The sequence below is a fragment of the Hippocampus bargibanti genome, linkage group LG17, assembly GCF_051943395.1.
Source record: "Hippocampus bargibanti isolate YZ-2025 linkage group LG17, ASM5194339v1, whole genome shotgun sequence".
NCBI classification, from domain to species: domain Eukaryota; kingdom Metazoa; phylum Chordata; class Actinopteri; order Syngnathiformes; family Syngnathidae; genus Hippocampus; species Hippocampus bargibanti.
The window spans coordinates 7,170,764-7,195,174 of record NC_142750.1 but is presented as its reverse complement, the minus strand read 5'-3'; the positions used below and the strand labels follow the sequence as shown (position 1 = coordinate 7,195,174).

The following is a 24,411-nucleotide window of genomic DNA, read 5'->3' as shown; positions in this document are numbered from 1 at the left end:
CAATTAAACACAAAGCAACCACTAAATGGGAATCAATCGGCTGATTTAATCACACCTTCAAATAATCACACCCAGAGAATAGAAATATCGACAAATACAATTGTTGTTTTTCTTTGTAAAATAAAAATAAATAAAATTCTCGAAATAATTCTTTGCAGATTATAACTGTATTTGAGATGATATCTTCTATTTATATAACAACATCATTTTTTCTTTAATATGAAGCACGTGTACATCCAGTACACGTTCCTGGGCCAAAATGACTATTATTTGAAACTCTCAACTAAAACATCAAATCGCTGTGCCTCCATCCCTCCATTCCTCCATCTACTTCAAACATCTTATGACAAATCAAATATGGTTATCTACCAAGCCCGTACAATGTGGCGGAGAAGGACAGGCGGATGAGATGCTCCCACATCTTGTTTCCTGTCATCTATGCTGAGGTCTGCAAAGCAACTCACAACTTCCACCACATGTGCTCTGTGGCCCTGTTAGCCTCCACATCCACTTTGCTCAAACATCTTACACACACACACATACGCATTGCCCAAAAAAATTTAGTCACCCATGTTTCCCTTTGTAAAAAAAAAAATAATAATAAATCAAACGAAAAAAATGAGAATAAGTATTTTGTTGAACATTTATTGACATCAGTGTAAAATGTACATCTACATAGAAATACACAGTACAAATATAAAGTTAATGAATGTCGAGAACCATAATAGAGCTTCACCAACAGCAAAAGCAGACAACATGACCGTCCTTGGGGGCAGAAGAGGAGCACTACAGTGTGGGTTGAGTGAATGCTGGCGCGTGTGGCTGCCGCTGCTCACCCGCAGAAAAAATATCCTGTGACTGTAAACTGTCCTTGAGAGTTTTGAAAGGCGCTTATAAATGAAATGTATTATTATTATTATTATAATAATAATTATTATTATTGTTATTGTTATTATTACACCCCCCATCTATACACACAACACAGAGGTAGATTTCCCCTTAGTTTTCATGTTTAAAGGCAGAAGGGAAAACAAAAACAAAGATTATCTTTATCATCAGTGACTCTCAATGGTCTCTTCTCTTTTTTTGTGACTGGTAGTCTCATACATGATAAACACTCTTGTTTTTTGTCATCCTCCTTCCCATCTGACCTCAATGACCACTTTCTCATAGTCCATCCATTATGTGAACCACTTTATCCTCACAATGGTCGCAGGCGTGCTGGGATCTATCCCAGCTGCAGAAGGTTGGTCATCAACCGCAACATATTTTCAAAGCAGTATTAATCGGGAGTTTTTCGTATCTATTTTCATTACAAGTGACACAAGAGAAAAGAAAAAAAATCTCTCAAAATGGCAATTTCATGCTTTTAAATCATTCACTGCCATTCACAAATTTGGGAATTGAAAATATGACGTAGAGCGCCATTCCCAGATTTGTTCGGGTTTTGTCTTTTCATGCTTGGGTGCCGATAAAGCGCTCGCCATGGCCTTTGGCAATGTTTTTCTTTTCCACAAAGGGGCAGCATTTCATTTTTTTCCATGTTAGTGCTTTGTTCCAGCTTCAGCTGTTATTAAAGTGCTATATAAACCAATATGTATGATTTGCATTGTATTTTGGACAGCCACCATCATTTCAAGCTCATATAACTCCAGATCCATATAACTTAGGAATGAACATTTTTTATTTATTAGGCAATTGAAAATATGACGTGGAGCGCCATTGCTAAATTTGTTTGTGATTTGGTTTTTCCTGATGGGAGAGCTGGTCAGACCTCTGGCAATGGTTTTCCATCCCACGAGGGGGCAGGATTTGCCTTTTTAGAGCTCATATAACTCCAGACTCTTTTCTTCTAATGAAAGAAGAAAGTATAAGATTGCTGTCTTGTTTATGTAGTCCTAAAACTCAATATTCTTTGGGTCCTGGAATTCGAATGACAATGACAAAAACGCTAGCATTCTCTCTCTCTCTGTCTGGCAGTGAATGAGTTAATAATGCTACACTTTTGTATCTCATATGTCGCGTTTTATCTTTTTTATTGACTAGAAAATAAAAAATGTACACTAGAAAATAAAAAAAAATGTACATTGATTTGTATACAGCACTCATCTATGGTCATGAGTTTGCAACAGTGAGTAAAAAAAAGAAGAAAAATACCATCCCGGATACAAACAACCAACCAAAGTTCCTTCTACAATGCTACATTGACTCGCAAAAGGAAAAAAAAAGTCATCATTAAGAGACAAGATTGGCTTCGAGCTAGCTTATTTGGACAAGTTTGTTCCTTTTCAATAAAGTCCGACAACCGTTTTCAGCTGTGAAAACCGATAGGGATCAAGTCACAGGAGACGTCCAGATGCAGATGGAGTGGATGAGAAAGGGCTGCCTGGGAAAATAGTGTGAGGGTTGAGAGCAAGGGCAAGTGGGGCACCAGTTCGTATGGAAACATATGAATGTGATAGAGCCTTTTTCCATGTGTGCTTGGTCAAGGCACGAAGCGGGGAGGGTGATCAGTTAGGGTCCCTGTGATGGCATGTGTCCTTCTGTAATCCCGGCGCAGCTTGAGGTAACCCGCGTAGAGACCTTGGAAGGAACTACAGTGATACCTTGGCTTACGAACTTAGTTGTTTCTTAGACAGAGTGTGTAAGGTGAAAAGTTAGTATCCCAAAAATTTATTTCCCATAGGAAACCATTAAAATGAGAGTAATCCGTTCCCAGGTCCCCATAAAAACACAATTTTCTACTTTCTTATTTTCTAAGCCTTAAAACTACACAAAATATACCTTATTTTATGTATAATAAATGTGCTATGGTATTATAATTAAAGAAAAAAACTGTACTTTATATAATAATAAAGACGTTTTATTTACCTTTGTGATGGTCGTTGATGGCTTGATGGAATGGAGTGGCCGGTTTCATCAGCACTTGATGAAACTTGATGAGGAACGTAGCCATCTTCTTTCATCATCTTGAGGAATGATCCCTTGTAGGTGCTTTCTCTGCGATAATTTTACCTTGTTCCTCATCAATTGTGTTCTGTTTAGCTGGGTTGATAGCTTTTTGCATCAAGTGTACAGATAGCTTGTGGAGCCTGCTTGATGGGAATTTTAACCTTGCAGTTCACACCCTGCCTTTGAACTATCAAAGTTGAAACGAGTCCAAATTTCACTGTTTTCTGTCCATTTCCTTACTCTCTCTCTGTCGTCTGCCTGTCTCTTTAATGTTTAAACCACCCCCCCTTCACTGCTGCGTTCTTGACCAATCACATGGCTTTAACCGAAGACTGGGGGCAAGGAATAGAGGACAAAAACAGTCGGCTGCCATTTTGTTGTTAGAAGAACGGGACACATCACTCATTGAGGCAGCTTTGTGTATGAAAAAAGTTCATATGCCAAGGTAAAATTTTCATAAATGTATCATTTGTAAACCGAAAAGTTCGTAAGGCAAGGGGTTCGTAAACCGAGGTATGACTGTATGTCGCCGCAAAAGACTTATTTGGGGATGAATATTTCTGTTCCTCTGAGTCCTGGAGTTTTTTTTTTTGTTTAAAACTTCTCTCCAATGCTGCGTAGTCCACTTCAATACCATTGGGATCCTTACAGACTTAGTTCCACTCCCCCCTTGCATTAAAAAAAGCCCCCCCCAATTCATTGCTGCGGTGTCAAAGGACGAGGGGGAGTGACTCTGTCCCCTGACGTGAGTGCGCTGCTCTTTCGGCCCACGTATCGGGTTGCCATCTTCAGCCCTCTGCTCTCTCGGAGAGTCACCTGTCCCGAGTCGGGAAGGAATGCAGCGACTGACGCGTCCCGTGACGCCAGCCGTGACTCGGGTGGCGCTTCTGCTTAAGGCCTTAAGCGAAGGGACGTTTGCCAGTGTGTGTAAATATCCACGCGGTGTGCCATGCAAATGCGATGCGTCTCCTTGGAGGTTGTTTTGAGACGGGATACCTTCCTCTTGATGATAAAAGAGCAGATCCTTCCTTGCCAATCCAGAATGGTCCAGACTCCACAGATTTAGAATGTCTGTGTCTGTATCAGTCATACCCAAAGATGGGAGAAGTGAAGAAAAACTTGCACGTGCAGGTGGTGGATTGCCAGTTTCTTCAGTCCACTCCCTCTGCTTATGAAGTTCCACCAACACTGCCTCCACACCCCTTTCGCTTTACATTGGACACTGTTCCAAGTTGAATGGGCCCCCTTCTTTCTTTTTTCTCCTCTTTTTCTTGTGGACGGTCCAGCAGGCAGTGGCCATCAACAGGAGCAACAGTCCAGTGACCAGCAGAACCAAAGATACCACCCTGGTCAGGGGCAGGTCGTTGTAGGCGTAGGTTACCCCCGTCCCGGCCACGCCAATCACCAAAGAGATGATTCCAAATGGGAAGATGCAGCGGTACCAAGACTTCTCCATGCCCCCCGTGGCTTGGGACAGACGCTCCAAGGAGGAGAGCACCTCCGGGACTTTGGCGCCTCCGGCTTCTAGGGACTGGCTCTCTTGCGGGTGGGACGCAAGTGGCCCTGCGCTGCAGCCCATCCTCGCTGCAGGGGAATTATCGATTGAACCCCTTTGTGAAGCAACAAAGGCCTCTGCAGATCATAACAGGAGAATATTCCTGATAAATTGGTCCTAAAACAACATTACGCTCTCCTCACTGTGGTAACACGAGCCCTGAGGCAGCACATTGTACACAGGAACTGAACGCAGCAGTGAGGCACTTATAAAGAGGCTGAGAGGAGAGGGCGGGGCTATGAAGAAGTCCGAGTACTCCCATTGGTGTTCCTTTGTGTGACGCCACACCACCCGGAAGCAAGACACAAGGGGGGGGTTAATGAAGAAGAGAGTGAACAGTTCTCTCATTTTTCCCTCTGTATCACCCCACTAACACTTCACAATTATAGTACAGTGAATGTTATTCTGTAGGAAAACAATTAACCCGGAAGCCAACTGCGACATTTACTGTCGTAAATTTAACACCCACTGCGCCACTCTGCAATAAAAAAGGTGTGCCATCGCCCCCACATGATTATTCGCTACTGGTGCACCAGAAGGGGGGTTTCCATGTGGACGACTTATTTTAATGAGAAAGCCTACACGGGGAGGGTTATTAAAACACCAAGTCCAGGTCTTCACCCTGTTCGCATTCACAAACAGTGCTTACCATTCCCGCACATGTCAACCAATATAAGACTGCCCACTCCCCATTCCCACCTACTCACATAAACACACGTGATGCCAGGTCTTGTTGAAGAAAAAGACAAAAGAGTCGTTGTACTTTTCCATAAAAAAAATCTATCTTCCCCACTCTACGCACCCTTGCGACTTTTCTTTCTATCTGTGACGTCACCGCTGAGCAATGCCCCCCTCCGTTTGTCTGTTTGATGTGTGTTGGTTGGAGAAGACACAAACAACGATAGTCACGTCTGATCTATTGTTGCTACAAATATGTAGCAACAACAATTAAGTCCCAAAATATCTACCCACTCACTTAATTTTATTAGCAGTTATTGTCATTATATGTGAGCTGGCCGCTGTTCTGGCTGACTTTGGCCGGGAGACTGAACTGGTTGCCAGTCAATCGCAGACTGCAACATATAGACTACAGGTGTCAAAGTCAAGGCCCGGGGGCCAATTGTGGTCCGCCACATCATTTTTCAATATTTTTGACTTCAGATTTGAAAACTAGTTATTCATGAATTTGTCGTGCGCTCTATATGTAAAATGTGGCGGGGATTAATAATATAATAATAATAATAATAATAATAATAATAATAATAATAATACATTACATTTCATTCATAAGCGCCTTTCAAAACTCTCAGGGACACTTTCCAGTCAGAGGATATTTTTTCTGCGGGAGAGCAGCGGCAGCCACACCCGCCACCGTTCACTCAACCCAGAAGTAACAGTCACAGGATAAGTTTTTCAGTGGGTGAGCAGAGGCAGCCACACGCGCCAGCGTTCACTCAACCCGGAAGGAACTCAAATATATGGAAAGCAAGCTAGCAAGCTGATAGACAGCTAATAGATAGCTAGCAAGATAGCTAGCCAGCCACCTAGATAGCTAGCCAGCTAGATAGCTATATAGCTAACAAGACAGCCAGCCCGTCAGCTAGATAGCTAGCCAGATAACTGGATAGCTAGATAAATAAAAAGAAGTGAAGAGAGGAAAAAAGAAATAAGAATAAAATCAAGAGAAAAGACAAAAATGATAAATGGAATGAAAGAAAGTTGAGCCAAAGAGCTTTTCATGGCTTCCCCAAATTCATAACGACCCCTGAAAGGAAACCGTAACTACAATGTGGCCCGCGACAAAACAAAACAGTTTGACACCCTTGATATAGACAAACATTTTAAACTCACTTCCTGTGTCTTTGGAACGAAGAGACAGAACGAAGGCCAAGATTCAGATTTGCATCCTCAGACATACATTGTTCCTTAGGTGGTGCTTAGTTATCCAATATCATGGCCGGAGAGTAGATATGACCAAAATGAATTAAGGATTAAAAATTGCAGGAAGTAGCATGACTTTGGCTGTCTCGTCATGATTTGATAAGAAGGACGCCAGCTCCTCAAGGCCCACATTACGACATAATTGGATACCGGTACCTAATATTCTCATACATAAGCCTACCACATTTCCATTTGTGTAAGATCTTATAAGATAGCGTTCACTCTTTTCCCGTTAGAGACTGTCCACAATTCCCCCCTTTTGTGAAAGGAGAACGTGTTACTCAGGAGAATTCTGGAAATGGAAATAAAGAACACAGCACGCCCAAACGCAGTCGATCAGATAAACACAGTGACTAAACGGCCAACGCTATTGGTCCAAAAGGAGAACTCGAGAGGAGCAGAAGTGAAACGAAGCAGGGAACGGCAGGACAGGAATGTTTTTGTGAGCGCTGGAGGAGAAAACAACATGTTCAAGTGCAAGCGGAGATTCCTGGTGGAGCTTTTGGGTTTCTGTGGATTTTCTTTTTAACCTCTGTCAAGTGGGAAATCCCCCCCACCCCCGCTTCCCACCCACACACCATTCCTGTCTAAGAACGAAAAATTGTTGATAATATGCATTAGGAAACCCCAAAAAGAAAGACCCATTTTTTTTCAATTTTGAGCTTCCCACCCTAATTTGTGGATCTGTCGCAGCTTGGAATTGAAGCGGATTTACGTGGGACAGGAGATGTGAGACAATCTCTTTTCGTCAATGGATACTACAGCTTCGTCTTTGCTTTCAACATTTAGCTTGTAGGAGAGGTGCACATTTCACAATGAGATCCCTAATCCACTGGTGAAAAGGACACTTTGATTGTCTTGTCTTTCATCTAGAACAGCTTCATACAACAAAGAGGGCGCAGAAAGTGCTTTATATAATGAATGTCCGTGTCTTCTGTGTTGTGTCACATTATTTTTAATTGAGTTTTTGTTGTTGTTTTGACTTCAAGATGGCGCCGCGAGAGTGGCTGCCTTTACAGCAGCTCCTGTATTTTGTTTTTCTACTTCTTTGTTTACTTTCCTTTTCTTTTCATAATTTTGCTGCTGTGAAATGTAAATTTCTTCACTGTGAGTTCCTCCAATCCAATCATGGAACTCTAATTCATTCTTTTTCCATCTGCATGTTTAATGATTCTTCCAATATACACTGTGGGCAGTCATAAGACACATGTAGAAAAGCTTTCACTCTCACATTCACACCCTGTTGGCCAAAATGGACAAGCACAACATTTTTTTTCATGGGCCTTTACTGCCATTATGCTCAAACCTGAGGCAACATTACCTGGTAGCTTGCCATAGAACTGTCGATCGCTAAATTTTCGCCTTTGATGAGAGTGAGAGTGTCTTCCTCCCAGGAAAATAACACAATAGGAATAAAAGGTGAGAAGCTGATCACCTGCTTACACTCTAGTTAAAATGCATTTGTGCGTTACGGTAGAAATAAGCGTCGTATTGGCCGCTATCTGCCACTGTCTTTTTCTTTTCAATACTGAGTCGGACTGCTTCTTGAGTGCTTTTATTGATTAAAACTCACTTAGCAGATCATTCGAACTTCCGCTTTTTTCCTCACAACCCACCCTAGGGGAACATGTTGGCATTTACAGATCATAGCATACGGCCAAGCAGCTCTGGCGTGTGTATCATCTCAGCCTTGGTGTGTTCAGCAGCCCTCAAACACCCACGTCCTGCTACGTCAACATAGAGCCACCTGTCGCCCCGTCTGGCAAGGCCGAGGGTATCCATACGGCATCTGCGGCTACTAGCCCTCTGAGCCTTCCACGAAGGCTTCTGATGTTCTCCTCTCCTCACCTCACAATTACAGATGCTCCCCTACTTACGAACATTCGAGTTACGAATAAAGGTATATACAAAAAAAATTGTAGTAACGTAGTAGTCTCTCTAGTTGTACATGTACGTATCTTTATAGAGCATATATTTTACTAAATTTCTTCACCTTACGAACGATCATTCGGAACGTATCTCGTTCGTAAATTGGGGACCGCCTGTACTGAATTCCTTTGGATTACAGATGGTGAATTACTTTCAGGTTCAAGATTTTACACATGCAATTGAGGTATTTTCGTGACATCTCTGAATTCCCTGAGGCACCATTCAAGGTCTGGAAATTTTAATCCAACATTTTATTTTAATCTTTGATATTTGCTATCTCAGTCTTTACAACCGGCTGTTATTCTTCCCACTTTAAGACTAAATTGGTGCCGGGAAAATGAACACAATGTATGCAATTTTATGGCACACACACACACACACACACACACACACACACACACACACACACACACACACACACACACACACACACACACACACACACACACACACACACACACACACACACACACACACACACACACACACACACACACACATATATATATATATATATATATATATATATATATATATATATATATATATATATATATATATATATATATATATATATATATATATATATATATATATATATATATATATATATATATATATATATATCGGTAAACAAACAAATACCTCATGCATAATGTAGTGGTTCACTTACTTGACTTAATTGTCGGTTCAGTTCTGACTTGAGATGGTTCTTTTACTCCCAAAGTGCCCCGGTATCGGCAAAATAGGAAATGGATGAACAACGTTACAAGGCATGACATTGAAAAATGTTGAGGTTCTTCTATTTATTTAGTTTTTATTGCAGATCTACAATTCACACATGATTAAAGAAATGGAAATGTGTAACTAATTCCTTCAGAAAATGTAATACTAAACAATTACTTGATGATTTAAAAAGAAGGGCAATCATGACTCTGGGTGCAGGACTAGAGTAGGAAAACGTTCACCTCCTTCAGCAAGGAGGGAGTACATGTCTCTCAGCACAGCGTAGTTCTGACTTGAAGGGACGATGAAGGTCAGTGGGTACAACAGGGCATCAATCATAGCCTGTCATATGCACGAGGCAATATCATTTTATTTTCATTCAACTTCCCATTATTCATATATTTCAGGAAATTCAGGTTTTCATTTTTTACATCTCTTAAAATGTCCATGTTTGTTGCATTTTTTTAACGCACACACACCCACACACGCACACGCACACGCACGCACACACACACACACACACACACACAGTACATGGGATTTTTTTAAATTAAGGAAGTAGCTAACACAAATGCTCCCTTGTTTAATTTATGGTAAATATCCCTTGCTGAAGATTTTGCTCCAGTGGCGTTTGTCATCATGGTGCACAATGCAATGTTTTCGTTGCGTTGTCTGCTCAAGCCACATGGACTCCTTTTTCTAAGCGCCTTTCAAAACTCTCAAGTACACTTTACAGTCACGGTATAATGTACGTTTACGTTTTATAGCGTCATAAATTTTGTTAGCTTCTTTTGAAGGTTTGTTCTGGGGCTGATGTTCTGTTAATTTACTTTGGAAAATGACATTCAAATGCACAACCTTATAACAACCTTATAAAGTCCGAAGCACGAAACAGGCTTCTGATTGGCTGACGTGCCGAGTATGCAAATTGCCAAACGAATGTTCGTCAGTGGCTGCTGACACTAGTTGCCAGACCTCATGTGGATCAACATTACTTCACATATAAGGCGCACCTCCCTATAAGGCGCAAGGTCATCTTTGGAAGAAAATCTTTTGGGTGCGCATTATACATCGGAAAATCCGGTAACTTCGAAATGGTTGTCTTATTTGGGATATCTTGCAAACCCCACATTTATGGAAACTCTTTGAAAAACCCAACTACATTATTTTTATTCAGTCGCACAATCAACTTCTCTCTGAGAAGTCAGCTGGCCTTGGATCTTTAGCACTCACGTGCAATTGTCAGAGCCGTTTCATTTTCAAATATTTATGTCCTTCTAATTGAGGGGCACTCACCTGCTCGTGGTAAAGCTCTTGCTGCAGCAGGGCAAGTCTCATCCTGGTTGCTTCCAGCTGCCGCAGCTCAGATTCTGAGCCGTAAGTGATAGTGATGGGGAGGCGGTGTGAGTTCGCCTCACCCTCCGCTGGCCTGGTGGCGTCAAGGCAAACTCCCTCTGGTCTCCATCGATCCCATGCTTCCCACTCTGATGAAAAACAGCGCTATTTTTAGAGCGTGAGCAGCCGTCACCCGAAAACGTTTGATGCAGCCTCTTGAAATAGCTTGACGGGCCACGGCTTTTAACTGGACGCATGTTTGAAAATTGACTTTTAATAACTTGTATACAAAGCTGCGTCTCCCGAGAGTGTTGAAAGGCGCTTATAAATGAATTGTATTATTATTATTATTATTATTATGACCTGACCACCCCATCAAATGATATTGGACCCCCCCAAAAAGGAATTATTGAAGGTACAGTGATACCTTGGCTTACGAACTTAATTGGTTCCCAGACGGAGTGCTTAAGGCGAAGTGTGTATCCCAAAAAATAATTTCCCATAGGAAATCATTAAAATGAGAATAGTCTGTTCCCAGGTCCCCATAAAACATAATTTTCTACTTTCTACTTTATAATTTTCCCAGCCTTAAAACTACACAAAATATACCTTATTTTATGTATAATAAACATGCTATGGTGTTACAATTAAAGAAATAAACTGTACTGTATAATATAGTCATTTAATTTATCTTTGTGATGTCACTGTCGTCTGCCTGTCTCTTCAATGTTTAAACCACCTCCCCTCACTGCTGTGTTCTTGACCAATCGCATGGTTTTAACCGAAGACTGGGGGCGGGGAATAGAAGACAAAAAATTGTTGCCAGCCATTGTCTTTTTTGGAGAATGGTTTCACTCTCTCCTCTCTCTGTCTGTAACCCCCACACCCTCACTACTGCATTCTTGACCAATCACGTGGCTTTAACCGATGACTGGGGGCGGGAAATAGAGGACCAAAACAAGCCGGCTGCCATTATGTTGTTAGAAGAACGGGCTCGTTCGCGAACGACACATCACTCGTTGAGGCAGCTCCTTGTGTATCCCGAAAAAAGTTCTTATGCCAATGTAAATTTTTCGTAAATTTAACGTTCGTAAACCGAAAAATTTAACGAAGGTATCACTTTAATTTGATAATGAGGTAAGGATTAGGGTATCCATCGCAAAATAAAAATATGACCAATGTTGTTGGGTCACTTGAACAGGAAATTAGCAACAAAAAAAGAATAAGAAATTCATACCTTGCTTTGCTTGCTCTGCAACATGACACAGCTCCTCCGCTGTCATTTGCAGTCCTTCAGGCGTTGGACCCAAATTTTCTTTCATCCCTGCAGTAATTCAAAAATAATGATAATCAAAATAATTTTAAATAAATCATTAAGGCAAAGGAAATGTGAGTTTTTCCAATGGAAATGCGTCATACAAAAGTATGACATAGTCATACAAAAATGGATATGAGATATGAGGCAGTGTACGTTTCTCAGACAGGCAACCACTTCCTGCCAGCTCACAGGTTTATGTCAAGGTCAGAGTAAAAATAAAAACGCCAGGATGAAATTCAAATTGTAAAGTTCTCCCTCTTCTCATGCTTTGCTCTCGGTTCAGGGTGTCCCCTGTCTATGGCTTGAAGATGGCTGGGAAAGTCTCCAGCACCGCCTGCGACTCGAGTGAGGATAAAGTGGTTCAGAAAATGAATCAATGAATGAATCAATGAATTTGTAGTCAGTTGAACAATTAATAGTCTTTAATTAACCTAAAGTCAAACTATTTTGGAGTGTGGGAGGAGAATTCGTTCAATCATTCAGTGAGACAGACACCCAAACCACTAGACCACTATGCTGCCCTTCCATTTTTTTCCCCAACAACAAAAATTTGCGTAAAATAATTTGGAGGTCAACCTGCACCACCTAACAGCTCAATTTGCTTTTCCCGATTCATTCCTAATTAGTTGTTTTTGAGGATTTTACCCGCTTCCGCGTCTTGCTCTGAGCTATGTTGACCCTGAAGGTCCATTGTCTGGTAACGTTGGGCGAGTTCATAAACCCTGTGAGTCAGTCTGCTAACCAGATGTCCAATCTGCTCCGGGCTTCCAGATGGCCAGTCCTTAGGAAACTATAAACATCACATTGAGAAAGGAAACAGAATATGTTAAGTATTCATATTTCTTTAGCAAATGCAGTTTCTCAATCCATTTTGGATTGGATTGGACTAGCCTTTTTTAGTCTCGCAGTGGAGAAATGCACATTTCACAGCAGCAAAGTGATGAAAGTAAGATGAAAGGATAGAAATAAAAGAAGAAACAAAATACAGGAGCTGCTGTAAAGGCAGCCACTCTCGCGGCGCCACCTTGAAATCAAAACAACAAAAACTAATAACAAATAATTGGACACAACACAAAAGACACAGAAAGTCATTCAATCTGAAGCACTTTCTGCACACTCATTGTTGTATGAAGCAGTTCTAGATGAAAGAGACTATCAAAGCGTCCTTTTCCCCAGTGGATCAGGAACGTCATGGTAGAAGCTGCACGCCTGCTACAAGCTAAATGTTGAAAGCAAACGCAAAGCTGTAGCATCCATTGACGAAAGGAGATTGCCTCACTTCTCCTGTCCCACATAAATCCACTTCAATTCCAAGCTTCGACTTTCCACATACGCATCTGCGAGGCTGAATATGGAATTAAATGGATTGCGCAGTCACTTCTTTCTAATCATGGGAGTTGAAATTTTTAATTGGTCCATCAGCCAAAAAAATCATTTTGAAGCACTTCTTTGACGTGTTATTAATGATATAGATTATTGCTATTGGGAAATAACAATGAACTGGATCAATTTGAGCTGGAAAAAAAAAAACAAATGTCATACATGTAGTACTTTCAGTCCATTTGTGTTGCTTTTTTTCAGAAATCCGCACTATACTTAATATTCATGGAACACTTGGAATGCTTGTTTGCTATACTGAGGGCAACTTTATCAGAAATAAGCTTTTATTCGAACGGCATTATAAAACGGTGAATCCACTATACAGGCTGTGATTCCAAAGATAGCTTAAAGTCATCGATGAGACTGACATGTATGTCTTTGGAATGTGGGAGGAATTCCCCGGAGAGAAAACCTACGCAAGCAAGAGGTGAACATGCAAATCTCACACGCATCTCGATTGTGAGGTGGACGTGCTCACCAGTAGTCTAGTGCTGCATTGCCAACTGAATTTTTTCAAAGATGGAGAAGGGTTGCGAAATGTGTTTTTACTTTCCCTGAACTAGTTCTGAAATTTAAATTAAATGAATTGTGGTGATTTTGGAGGGGGGTATATTTTAGAATCCATATCATCGATTGACATAAAAACAACATATTAGTCAATTCATTGATTTATATTTAATTGGATCTGAAATATATTGTCGTTGTCAGGATTTTAATAAATATAAATACCACAATCATATTGCAGCCAATCAAAAATTCCCTTCATTGTGTCCAAAAACGTCTGTAATATCTGGAGTAGATCAATCAAGTATACAGTACCTAAACAGTGTCCTGTGAATAAAACTGTGACACACAGCAGGGGGGGTGTGTGCATGGGGCTTTTCCAAGAGCAATTTGACAGACGTCATGAGAAAAGAGGAAGGATATACCGTTGCTCTCATTCTCTCCATGAAGCGACTCCTCCCGGGCGCAGGTTTCCTTTGAGCGGCCAGCGCTTTGTCCCACATTCTGTCGAGGAAGGAAGCGGTGAAATAAGAAAGTGAAAAACGAGCCGGTCCGGAGTCGAACATGTAAAAGAAAGATTTTGCTCACCTGTTTTGTTTGAGCCTCAGATAGATCCACTGTTCCTTTTGCTCGTTCTGTGCGCTGGCAGGAGATAAACAAACATGGGAATGCTACCTTACAATTTTGCCCTGTTGTATTAAAACTCCATAGTCTCCATTTTGATGTCAGGGGCATGTTTTCTCTCCATGGCAGATTCTCACATCACATAAAATGTATGACTATGCTGTGAAATAATGTCCAAATAAATTAAAATGGCATTTAAAACCTGTATATTTTCTTGGGTTGCCTCGAAGTGACATTAAAATAATTGTCTTAATAATAATAATAATAATAATAATACATTTCATTTATAAGAGCCTTTCAAAACTCTCAACGTCACTTTACAGTCACAGGATAAGTTTTTCAGTGGATGAGCAGCGGCAGCCACACACGTCAGCGATTTACTCCACCCGGAAGTAACTCAAATACATAGAAAGCGAGCTAGCTAGCTGATAGATAACTGATAGCTAGCAAGATAGTGAGCCAGCCACCTAGATAGCTAATAGATAGCAAATAGATAGCAGATAGATAGATAGATAGATAGATAGATAGATAGATAGATAGATAGATAGATAGATAGATAGATAGATAGATAGATAGATAGATAGATAGACAGCTATATAGCTCATAGATAGCTAACAAGATAGCTAGCCAGCCAGTTAGATAGCTAGCTAGATAACTGGATAGCTAGATAAATAAAAAGAATTGAAGAGAGGAAAAAAAGAAAGAGGAATAAAGTCAAGAGAAAAGACAAAAACGATAAATGGAACAAAAGAAAGTTGAGCCAAAGAGCGAACAAAAGAAAAAAGGCACATTTGAACAGTATGACACCTCTAGTACAGTACAGGACGTGTAGTAGATCACACTACACTTTTTTTACAGTGGCAGCTGTGGATTGATTCAGGCATGATAATAATAATAATAATCCATTTCATTTCTACGCGCCTTTCAAAACTCTCAAGGTCACTTTACAATCAGAAAATCGTTTTTTTCTGCGGGTGAGCAGCGGCAGCCACACGCGCCAGCATTCACTCAACCCGGAAGTAACTCAAATAGGTAGGACGCTAGCTAACTAACAGATAGCTAAGATGGGCTGAAATGTTTGTGCATTGCAAATATGCAAAGAAAGTAGAAATTAGGAAGGGAGCAAATACTTTTCCATGGCACCGTTGATCTCATGTACCTTCTAGGTTGAGGAAGACTGTCATCTCCGGTGCATCTTTCGTCATGTGACGTTGATGCAGCTAAAACTTGTAGCTCACCACTGGATGTGATGCGTCCATTTGTAATGCTCACCGTGCCGGTCTGCTGGACATTTTTTAGATCCTGATGTACTGTCTTTGAATGGATTTTCAGCATATTTTTACTAGTGGCCATTTGATGCTTTCCAGAAATGGTTGAGGATCTGGATGACATCACAGGCTTTTTGGACGCTTTTTTGTCACTACTAGCAGACGTGAGGGTGGCTTTGCTGGTGATTTGATTTCCTTCGAGGGCAAAAGAACCTTTGGGTAAGGTGGCCAGGTCCTTTCGAAAATGAATAGTTTTGTTTCCCATGTGTTCTTTCCTGGAAGGTCTCGTAGCAGTGCGCACATGAAGAGCTTTTTCTAATGCTTCCTCAAGCAGTTTCATGTCTTCGGTCGCTACTGAGGATGAAGGTGCTGTGTCTGAAAAGATAAACATTATTTCACAATGTATACAGACACACTATAAATATCCAATCGGTACACTTGCACAATCTAATTTGCTCAGTATTTCCTCAAATAGTTTCCTTTGTTTTGCTGCTGTAAATAGGGAATTTCTCCATTGAGAGACAAATTAAGGTTTGCTAATCTTATTTTAATGGACTGGGCCTGCCTAAAATAATGAAGACAGATAATGATGGACTTCTAGGTCACCCACTGAATAATGGAAGTTCATTGAGGTGCCCACAACTGGATAGACAAGCCAGAACACCCAGTATGGTGCAACAAAGTGTGTATTTCCTAAATATAACGCCATCACGAATGTATCTAAATGTGTGTGGGTTCATGACAACATTCCATTACGGTGCATCTAAGATTTCAGCTAACTGACTCACAAAAAGTTAACACAACCGTTTTCAATTGTTTTGTACAGAAATACATTTCATTGACTTTTCGTTACCTATCCAACCATCTTTTGTTGGTTCTGGCTCTTCAGGAGCTGTCCTATGGGGTAAAGACAGGATCAAATGAAACCAAGGAATCAAATTACACTGATACTAATTTGATTTCAATAGACTTTTCAACCTGTTTCTCAAATACAGTAAAGTCTCGTTATATCGATATTCTCGGGAGTCCGAAAAATATCGATATAACCGGGACTATCGATATATCCTACCCTGCGCGCATGTAATTTTCTCCTTGTGTGCATAGAAATAGTATCGATACAACCGATATCGATATAACGAGACTTTACTGTATATGATTTTCATTAAGACAGTGATACATTGAGCTTCATGTCCGACAATATCAATAAAATCACTATAGCAAGAGTTTTATATAGATTTGAATGAAACTCATCACTACGTCAAAATAGGCACTGCTGGGATTCGAACCCAGGATCTCCTGTTTACTAGACAGGCGCTTTAACCAACTAAGCCACAGCGCCAGGTGCCAAAAGAGGCAGTATTTGTACGATTCAATCGCAACTGGATCTACACGATTATTTAGTCAAAATGTCTCGTGAGGTGTTGTACTTACAAACTTTGTAGTAGTCCTTTGTATAATTGAATGAAGCCGTTCACCCTAGCCTGTTCGTCTTTGCAGGACTTGATTGCTGTCTCGGCATAGGAAAGCAGCGACATGCTTCTTGGAATATTCTTCACTTTTAATGAACATTAAAAGTACGAGTCGTCGATTGAAAGTGTTCGAGCGTCTCACCGACGGTTATCTTTTCTTCCCCTTCTAAAAAACTGATCGCCGGCAGACGAATTCATATGACGTAGGCGGAAGCAAGCCACTAAAAGTAAAAAATAAATAAATAATACATTTCATTTATAAGCGCCTTTCAAAAGATAGTACTGTACTGTGAATATCGACGATTCTTAAAACTATTATACCCTGTTTGAATAAATATAACTTTTGTTCGTGTTTAAAACGACAGAAGGCCACAAAGTGGTTTTGATGTGTCAACTCTCGCGAGAAATGCCACCTCTCGCCCCGCGTGGAGTTAACTTCGCTCGATCAAGTTCCGGAATTGATTTAATTCTCTTAGCATTGAATAGAAATGGTCCCAAAACAAAGTTACTGGAAATACAGCAGCTTGCATCCCTTGTTTGAAGGAATGCATCATCTCATTCATCATCTTACCCCCGTGCCAACAACCAAAGAAGCCATCTGCTATCATAAAGATGGTGAAAAGAAGTGAAGTACAACTTTATTATCCAATGTGCTCTCCACAATACTATCTCATTTCTTCGTTTGTCACACAGCCTCTCCCATATGCATACAAGTGTGTATTTGTTAATCTTATATGGATTTAATTGTGTGTCTACAGTTCGTAAGGATATGTGTTAGATATATCGGGTCCAGGCATGTTTTTTTCGACTGATGTGGCTAATGGGTCACGCAAAAATTGTGATTCTCATTTATATGTCTATATATCGTTTGTGTTTATTTTAATAAAACGCTTTTTTTTTTAACCACATGGTCATGTCACGTGACCAACGAGCGTCCGGGCAGTTGTTGATTTTGACTTCCACAGTGGACGACGTTTAGCTTGTGTTCTGTCCTTCACCCGAGCGACGCGTAGTGGCTGGAGTGAAGGTTCGTACGGCGTTAAAGATACACACCATTATGCGGTTTTAAATATGAAGCGCTGAAGTAAATAAAACATGTTTTTATATCAAATCTGTCGTCCATCTTGTTGCCGAATTTATACGAGTGCATGTTAGGCATTAGCTTGTGTCTTATTAGCAAGCACAGTTAGCAATGATCATGATGACGTTTTAGATACAATGTCGTCCAAAACAAAGGAGCGATATCGCAGTCGTATTAAGATGAAAGTTGAAAATGTCTCTTATCGACAATTTGTGACTAAATTAAAGCTATGGCGTCGAGAATATTCGTGAAATGACACAAGGCCTTTGTTTTGCTGCTGTTTTGCTGCTTTGTTTTGCTGTCTGCCAGTAGTCGTGTTGGTAAAGCCACCGTGTTGTCTGTAGACCTGTCCTATTTAACTGGTAAACCAGGCCTGTTTGTATAAACTTTCAAACTGCTGCTGTTGTCACCCTTGCAGAGTCTGAAATCTTCTGGCACCATCCCCATCACCATAATCTCAGGGACAACAACAACACAGTAGGGCTACAAAAGCCCATCCTTCATCCTGATCTAAGCATCCTCAGGCTCTTAGGTAAATTTGGACGACCCTTTTCTGCGTGTAATCAGAGGTGGGTAGTCAAGCTAAAACTAGGTCATGTAAGTATGGTTACTTGAATACAATATGATTCAAGCAAAGGTGAAAGGTGATCCCACGAAAATAATTCAAGTAGGAGATGAGTGCTAGTTGTTGGCTAGGAGTTGGCTAGTAACTTTTTTTTTTTTTTTTAATCATGAGCTTTAATGTCCATTGACGAAAATACAAACTTAGCATGTGCTACATAAGATATCTTCCAAAAATTTCACATCACATTTTTCAGTGAACCGCAATTTGTTATTTCCTCGTTTTGTGTGAACTTTACACACCACAAAGGCGAAGTGATTACTCATCACTATCTATCACATGCCCTGTCGCATTGAACACCACTCAATGACATGCTCCACTGTGTGTATGCGACGCACCACAAGACATCAGCGCCCCACCGCTACCACCCACTTGGCCAAGCTGTAGCGCCCTTTAACGAAAAAGAGATTGGCTTTCATCTGATAGCAACCTTGATTTTTGAGTGATATTATTTTCTACTAAATGTTAGCTGATTAAAAAAGTAGTATGGTGTTCCACTTGGAGGTAATGTTTTTGGTTTCTTGACTATTTCCAGGGGTAGTAATCGTCAGATAAGATGGCCACAACAACAGAGAGCATGTCCAATGGTGGGCCCGTGTACGAGAACAAAGGAGACACCCTGAGGTGAACCTTCCCTTGTGTTTGCAGCATTTTTTAAGGCAGAGAACAGAAGATACAGAATTGTAATATCGACATGGAATAATTTTTCAAATGTGCAGCACAGCTGTGATGTCCATTTTCCCCGAATTGGATATCTTTTTACAAAACAAATTTTACTTAAGATGAAGCAACTCGGCCTTTGGATTTCAGAATCAGAAAGCCTTTAATAGTCCCACAATGGGTAAATTTGCAATCTACAGCAGCAAAATTGAAAGGGAGGAGTGAAAAGATTAAAACAAGTATTCTGTGCATAATATAAATACAATAAATAAACAAAATAGAAGAACTGAAAGGTAAAAAGGGTTAGGAGCTGCTGTAGAGGCAGCCGCACAGGGGGCGCCTTGACTGTAACAAAGGGGGGGGGGGGGGTGCCTTCACAACAGCTGTAACAAAGCACTTCACATAATATTTTCTCCGTGCGTATATATATATATATATATATACTGTGTGTGTGTGTGTGTGTATATATATATATATATATATATATATATATATATATATATATATATATATATATATATATATATATATATATATATATATACACCCTGCGATTGGCTGGCAACCAATTCAGGGTGTACACATATACCCGCCTTGTGCCCGAAGACAGCTGAGATAGGCTCCAGCAACCCCCGCGACCCTAATGAGGAATGCAAACAGGGTCGGATATATCGATAGTCCCGGTTATATCGATATTTTTTCGGACTCCCTTGAATATCGATATAACGAGACTTTACTGTGTATATATATATATACACACACACACACACACACACACACACACACACACACACACACACACACACACACACACACACACACACGCACACGCACACACACGCACACACCATATAAACACCAGCTGAAAATGGCACGTCATAACAACATCCGTGACACTCTGACAAAGGCGGAAGTAGTCGCCGAAACATGTCAGGTATTTGAACACCTACACTGTAAGTAAAGAATCTGCTTAAAATTAGATATCAAGTAGACAGGATGAACTTAGTACAACGGTTGTCCTTTAAGTTTTCAAAGCAAACACGAAGCTGTAGAAAAAGGTTTGGACGTATTGCTTCCATGTTAACGTGACCAAAGTATATTATTCCTTTCCTCGCTACAGGCCCGATGATTTATCGGAGATGCTGGCCGCTGGTACCAAAGATGTTCATGAAAAGGCAGAGAATACACAATTTGTGAAGGACTTCCTCAAGGGTCAAATCCGCAAAGAGCTTTTCAAAGTGAGTCATATGGAGATGAAAGCCACATCGATGGGTTTGATGAAAAAAGTGAAATCATGTTTGATATATCCCCCCCCCCCCCCCCCCCCCCCCCCCCCCCCCCGATAGCTGGGCGCCGTAGCCCTCTACTACACCTATACCGCCTTGGAGGAGGAAATTGAAAGAAACAAGGACGACCCCCATTTCGCCCCGCTTTATTTCCCATCCGAGCTCCACCGCCACGAGGCCCTGGCCCGTGACCTGGAATACTTTTACGGCCCTGAATGGAAGCGTGACATCAGCTGCTCCCCGGCCACTCAGCGCTACGTGGAACGCATCCACGAAGTGGGCTGGGAGGACCCGGCGCTCCTGGTGGCGCACGCCTACACCCGCTACATGGGCGACCTGTCTGGGGGTCAGGTGCTGAAGAAGGTAGCGCAGAGAGCCTTGAAGCTCCCCCCCACGGGAGAGGGTGTGGAGTTCTACCAGTTTGACGCCATCGATAGTGCCAAGGCTTTCAAACAGCTTTACCGCAGTCGCATGAATGAGTTGGAACTGGATGTGGAGACAAAGAACAACTTGGTGGACGAGGCTGTCAAGGCTTTTAAATTCAATATTGAGGTAAAATAACCGGAGACAAAAATGATCAAACTGGTCATGGGCATACATGGATGCATGCAAAATCTTTATCAGTACAATATTTTGTACAGTCAGGCTCCTGGAAATCATCTTTGTGTTTTCACTGACAGGTTTTCGAGGAGCTGGAGGAAATAGGCAAAACCTTTCAAGAGGAGGTCTCTGAAGCAGGAATGCATGTTCATGGAGATACAGGAGGCGACACCAGCAAATGTCCCTATTATGCAAGCAAAATGGGTACACGTTTGTTTTTAGTGAACACATCTTTTTTATAGTAACTAATTTTTAGTTTGTTTGTTTTGTCTAAAATATTTTAACTTTTATTGGATTGGATTGGAATTGGCCTTTATTTGTCTTGCAGTAGAGAAATGTACATTTCACAGCAACTTTGACCCTCTCCTCTTTAATCGAGAACTGCTTCATGTCACAAAGGGGGTACAGCAAGTGCTGAAGAATGAATGTGTCTTTGTGTTGTCATGTCATTTGCTATTTGGTTTTTTGTTTTTACTTCAAGATGGCGCCACATGATTGGATGCCTTTACATCAGCTCCTGTTTTTGTTTTTCTACTTCTTCCTTTCCTTTCATCTTCCTTTCAGAACTTTGCTGCTGTGAAATGTAAATTTCTCCACTGCGAGACGAATGAATGTACATTAGCTAGCTTGCTGGCTTTCTATCTTTTTTAAGTTACTTCCAGGTGAGGGAACGCTGGCGCGTGTGGCTGCCACTGCTTACCCACAGAAAAACTGATCCTGTGACTAAAGTGACCATGAGAGTTTTGAAAGGCACTTATAAATGAAATGAATTATTATTACTCGCTAGCTAGCTAGCTAGCTATCTATTAGTTATATTAGAGACCTATCTATTGGCTATATGCCTGGCAAGCTATCTAATTGAATCAGGAAATATATTGGCTATCTAGCTAGCTATTGGCTATTAGCTATCTATTAGCTGGCTTGCGAGCTTTCTATCTTTTTGAGTTTCTTCCGGATGAGTGAACCCTAGCGCGTGTGGCTGCCACTACTCACCCACAGAAAAATTGATCCTGTGACTGTAAAGTGACCTTGAGAGTTTTGAAAGGCGCTTAGAAATGAAATTTATTATTATTATTACATCCAATACAATCCAAAGTTACAAAATGAAGAGGAAAGGTACCACTATTGCGGTGCCATCCTGAAGTCAAAGCAACAACAAAATAACTAAATAACAAAATATGACAGCACAAAGACAGTCATTCAGTCTTAGGCACTTTCTCCACCCTCTTTGTTGTATGAAGCTCGAAAACGGAGAGGCTCAAAGTGTCCTTTTCACTAGTGGATCGGGGACATCATGGTGAAATGTGCACATCTGCTGCAAGCTAAATGTTGAAAGCACACACAATTCCCAGCCGCGACAGTTCCGCATACGCACACAGAAAAACAACCAAAAAAGCAAAGCAAGGCAAAAAAAAGCACTTGCTGACGGCTACCTACTCAGGCGCAATCTTGGACTTTACTTGTACTTATTCAACATCTGTTTGGTTTTAGTCGTGCAATCTTTACATTTTTAGATTTTGTTAATTTTATCCTCTCCTTTCAGCGGCATCGGGTGGGATGGCATACGCGTGCCAGCTGGCCATGGCCATCTTGCGTCATCCCACTGGTCAAGTCCTCGTCGCCACATGCTTCGCCGCATTAGCCGGCCTGGCTGCCTGGTATCTGATGTGAGGGCTCGGATCCGAGGGGGGGAAAACACTGAAGGACGGGACGCAGTAAGAAGGCTTCTCAAGCCAAGTGTATTCAAAGTTGCCTCGTGCAGCCTTAGATAGAAAATATACTTGGTACTGGAGTTCTAATGCGTTGATCTTAAGGACCATAGTGACCCCTGAGCTGTCTATCATGCTTCCCTTTTACCCCCCCCCTTCTACCTCCTTTGCACCATCCATCCGACATCCGATTTTTTCTCATTTTCCCCTAATTTGACAGATAATGGCTACCCAGGTTTATGTACGGTGATACAAAGATGGTACCTCATGATAATTGCTTGGTAAAAACATACTATGCACGCAAGCGTTCTTAAGAAGTGTGTTTTTGGCCATACATGACTTAATTCGACTCAGGAAAGATGACGTGTTTTACAAATAGAGCAGTTTATTCCTTGCATTCATTCTCAAAATTGCCTACTACTAAAAGAAAAAAAAATGATTCCATTTCATCATTCCTATACCAGCCTTCAATGATGACTACCTTATTTCATATAATAGTCATTTATGCAACGACAGAAAGCACCGGTCATTAAGATGTTTATTGGATGACTGATAGAATATAGCACAATATCGTATAGGAATCTGAAGATGCCTGCTTGACAGATGGCATCTCCGCTCTGCACAAGATTAGGGCATCAACGGTTCAATGGGGGTGATAAACACATGATTGCAAGTGGGGAAGTATTGGTATTATAAGTTTGTGCGTTAACAAAACTGCCTTTCTGAAAAAAATAGGTTTGACTTCTTGAATGACGGATCAGTTTACGATCCAAAAGGAGCTTTAATAATAAATATACTGTTATGATATTTAGCTTATAGTATGATGAGGTTGTGGACAAACGAGTTACATAGTTGCTGTTTTATAGAAAGTCTATTTGAGTATTTGTTGTAACTGCCTCAGGTTGGGTCACAAAACAGTTTGTTGTATTTATGATGCCTTTGATTCATACTGTATGCTGGTTTATCCACACCATGTCCACCTGATGATTGCAGAGTTGTGTGATTTTTATTTTGAACCTTGATGCATTTGTCAACTTTTTCCTCCCTCCCACATTTTAATAGGACACTTTCATGCTATTCTACTAGGCCGTCAATAGTACTTCAAGTCATGTGTGTGTTCTTTTGGATACTTTTGGGTTAATATAATGGTCAAGAGGGCACACCACAAATCCAAAATAACACTAGGGGATTTACCTAGCTAGCTATGTAGCTACCTAGCTAGCTAATAGAGTAATACATATTCAGAGAGCTTTGACACCTTTGCATGTACTTGTGTTACAGCTATCATTATCTGGACAAATAGAATAGAATAGTGCATGAAAACTGCTGTCTAGTGAAATAAACACGTGACTGACATGGAAGTATTTCTTTTCGCTTATGTAATGTATAATAACTAACTCGGTTACAAAAAAATATTCCAAGGATAGTCACCCCGCCCAAAAGTACCATGGT

At 40.9% G+C, this 24,411-nt stretch overlaps 3 protein-coding genes and 1 non-coding gene across 7 annotated transcripts; 1 reads left to right on the top strand and 3 right to left on the bottom strand.

Annotated features, from left to right (window-relative positions):
* Positions 1–581: 581 nt before the first annotated feature.
* LOC148885463 (transmembrane protein 100) lies at positions 582–9,199 on the bottom strand. Of its 2 annotated transcripts, none has more exons than XM_089019249.1 (2): positions 9,051–9,199; positions 582–4,584 (listed from the first exon to the last, which is right to left on the bottom strand). In XM_089019249.1, the coding sequence occupies exons 1-2, from the start codon at positions 9,157–9,159 to the stop codon at positions 4,163–4,165; spliced, it is 531 nt and encodes a 176-aa protein (XP_088875375.1). In that variant the 5' UTR covers positions 9,160–9,199; the 3' UTR covers positions 582–4,162. The 2 variants fall into 2 exon arrangements, with proteins under 2 accessions (XP_088875375.1, XP_088875376.1); XM_089019250.1 differs by lacking the exon at positions 9,051–9,199 and adding an exon at positions 7,770–8,646.
* Positions 9,169–17,209, bottom strand: tedc2 (tubulin epsilon and delta complex 2). Of its 2 annotated transcripts, none has more exons than XM_089019247.1 (9): positions 16,964–17,209; positions 16,386–16,429; positions 15,424–15,907; positions 14,229–14,282; positions 14,066–14,144; positions 12,402–12,546; positions 11,676–11,762; positions 10,400–10,587; positions 9,169–9,445 (listed from the first exon to the last, which is right to left on the bottom strand). In XM_089019247.1, the coding sequence occupies exons 1-9, from the start codon at positions 17,065–17,067 to the stop codon at positions 9,305–9,307; spliced, it is 1,326 nt and encodes a 441-aa protein (XP_088875373.1). In that variant the 5' UTR covers positions 17,068–17,209; the 3' UTR covers positions 9,169–9,304. The 2 variants fall into 2 exon arrangements, with proteins under 2 accessions (XP_088875373.1, XP_088875374.1); XM_089019248.1 differs by having other exon boundaries at positions 17,014–17,209.
* trnat-agu (transfer RNA threonine (anticodon AGU)) lies at positions 16,798–16,871 on the bottom strand. The gene has a single exon. It is a non-coding gene; the product is annotated as a tRNA-Thr (tRNA).
* A 688-nt stretch (positions 17,210–17,897) lies between the features above and the next one.
* On the top strand, positions 17,898–24,320 carry hmox2b (heme oxygenase 2b). 2 transcript variants are annotated; one of them, XM_089018712.1, is made up of 7 exons: positions 17,898–18,028; positions 18,501–18,614; positions 19,240–19,328; positions 20,485–20,602; positions 20,711–21,202; positions 21,331–21,454; positions 22,794–24,320. In XM_089018712.1, the coding sequence occupies exons 3-7, from the start codon at positions 19,261–19,263 to the stop codon at positions 22,919–22,921; spliced, it is 930 nt and encodes a 309-aa protein (XP_088874838.1). In that variant the 5' UTR covers positions 17,898–18,028; positions 18,501–18,614; positions 19,240–19,260; the 3' UTR covers positions 22,922–24,320. The 2 variants fall into 2 exon arrangements, with proteins under 2 accessions (XP_088874838.1, XP_088874839.1); XM_089018713.1 differs by having other exon boundaries at positions 18,501–18,651.
* The last annotated feature ends 91 nt before the right edge of the window (positions 24,321–24,411 follow it).

Bases quoted from the DNA above. Each gene is read 5' to 3' on its own strand.
- tedc2 (XM_089019247.1), bottom strand. From the start codon at position 17,067: ATGTCGCTGCTTTCCTATGCCGAGACAGCAATCAAGTCCTGCAAAGAC. The intron at 15,908-16,385 runs GTAACGAAAAGT...TTATCTTTTCAG, and splicing joins AACAAAAGATGGTTGGATAG to ACACAGCACCTTCATCCTCA. The intron at 11,763-12,401 runs GTAAAATCCTCA...GAATTACTGCAG, and splicing joins AGAGCAAGACGCGGAAGCGG to GGATGAAAGAAAATTTGGGT.
- LOC148885463 (XM_089019249.1), bottom strand. From the start codon at position 9,159: ATGTCATGCCTTGTAACGTTGTTCATCCATTTCCTATTTTGCCGATAC. The intron at 4,585-9,050 runs GTAAGTGAACCA...TATGATCTGCAG, and splicing joins TGAACCGACAATTAAGTCAA to AGGCCTTTGTTGCTTCACAA.
- hmox2b (XM_089018712.1), top strand. From the start codon at position 19,261: ATGGCCACAACAACAGAGAGCATGTCCAATGGTGGGCCCGTGTACGAG. The intron at 20,603-20,710 runs GTGAGTCATATG...CCCCCCCGATAG, and splicing joins TCCGCAAAGAGCTTTTCAAA to CTGGGCGCCGTAGCCCTCTA. The intron at 21,455-22,793 runs GTACACGTTTGT...CTCTCCTTTCAG, and splicing joins CTATTATGCAAGCAAAATGG to CGGCATCGGGTGGGATGGCA.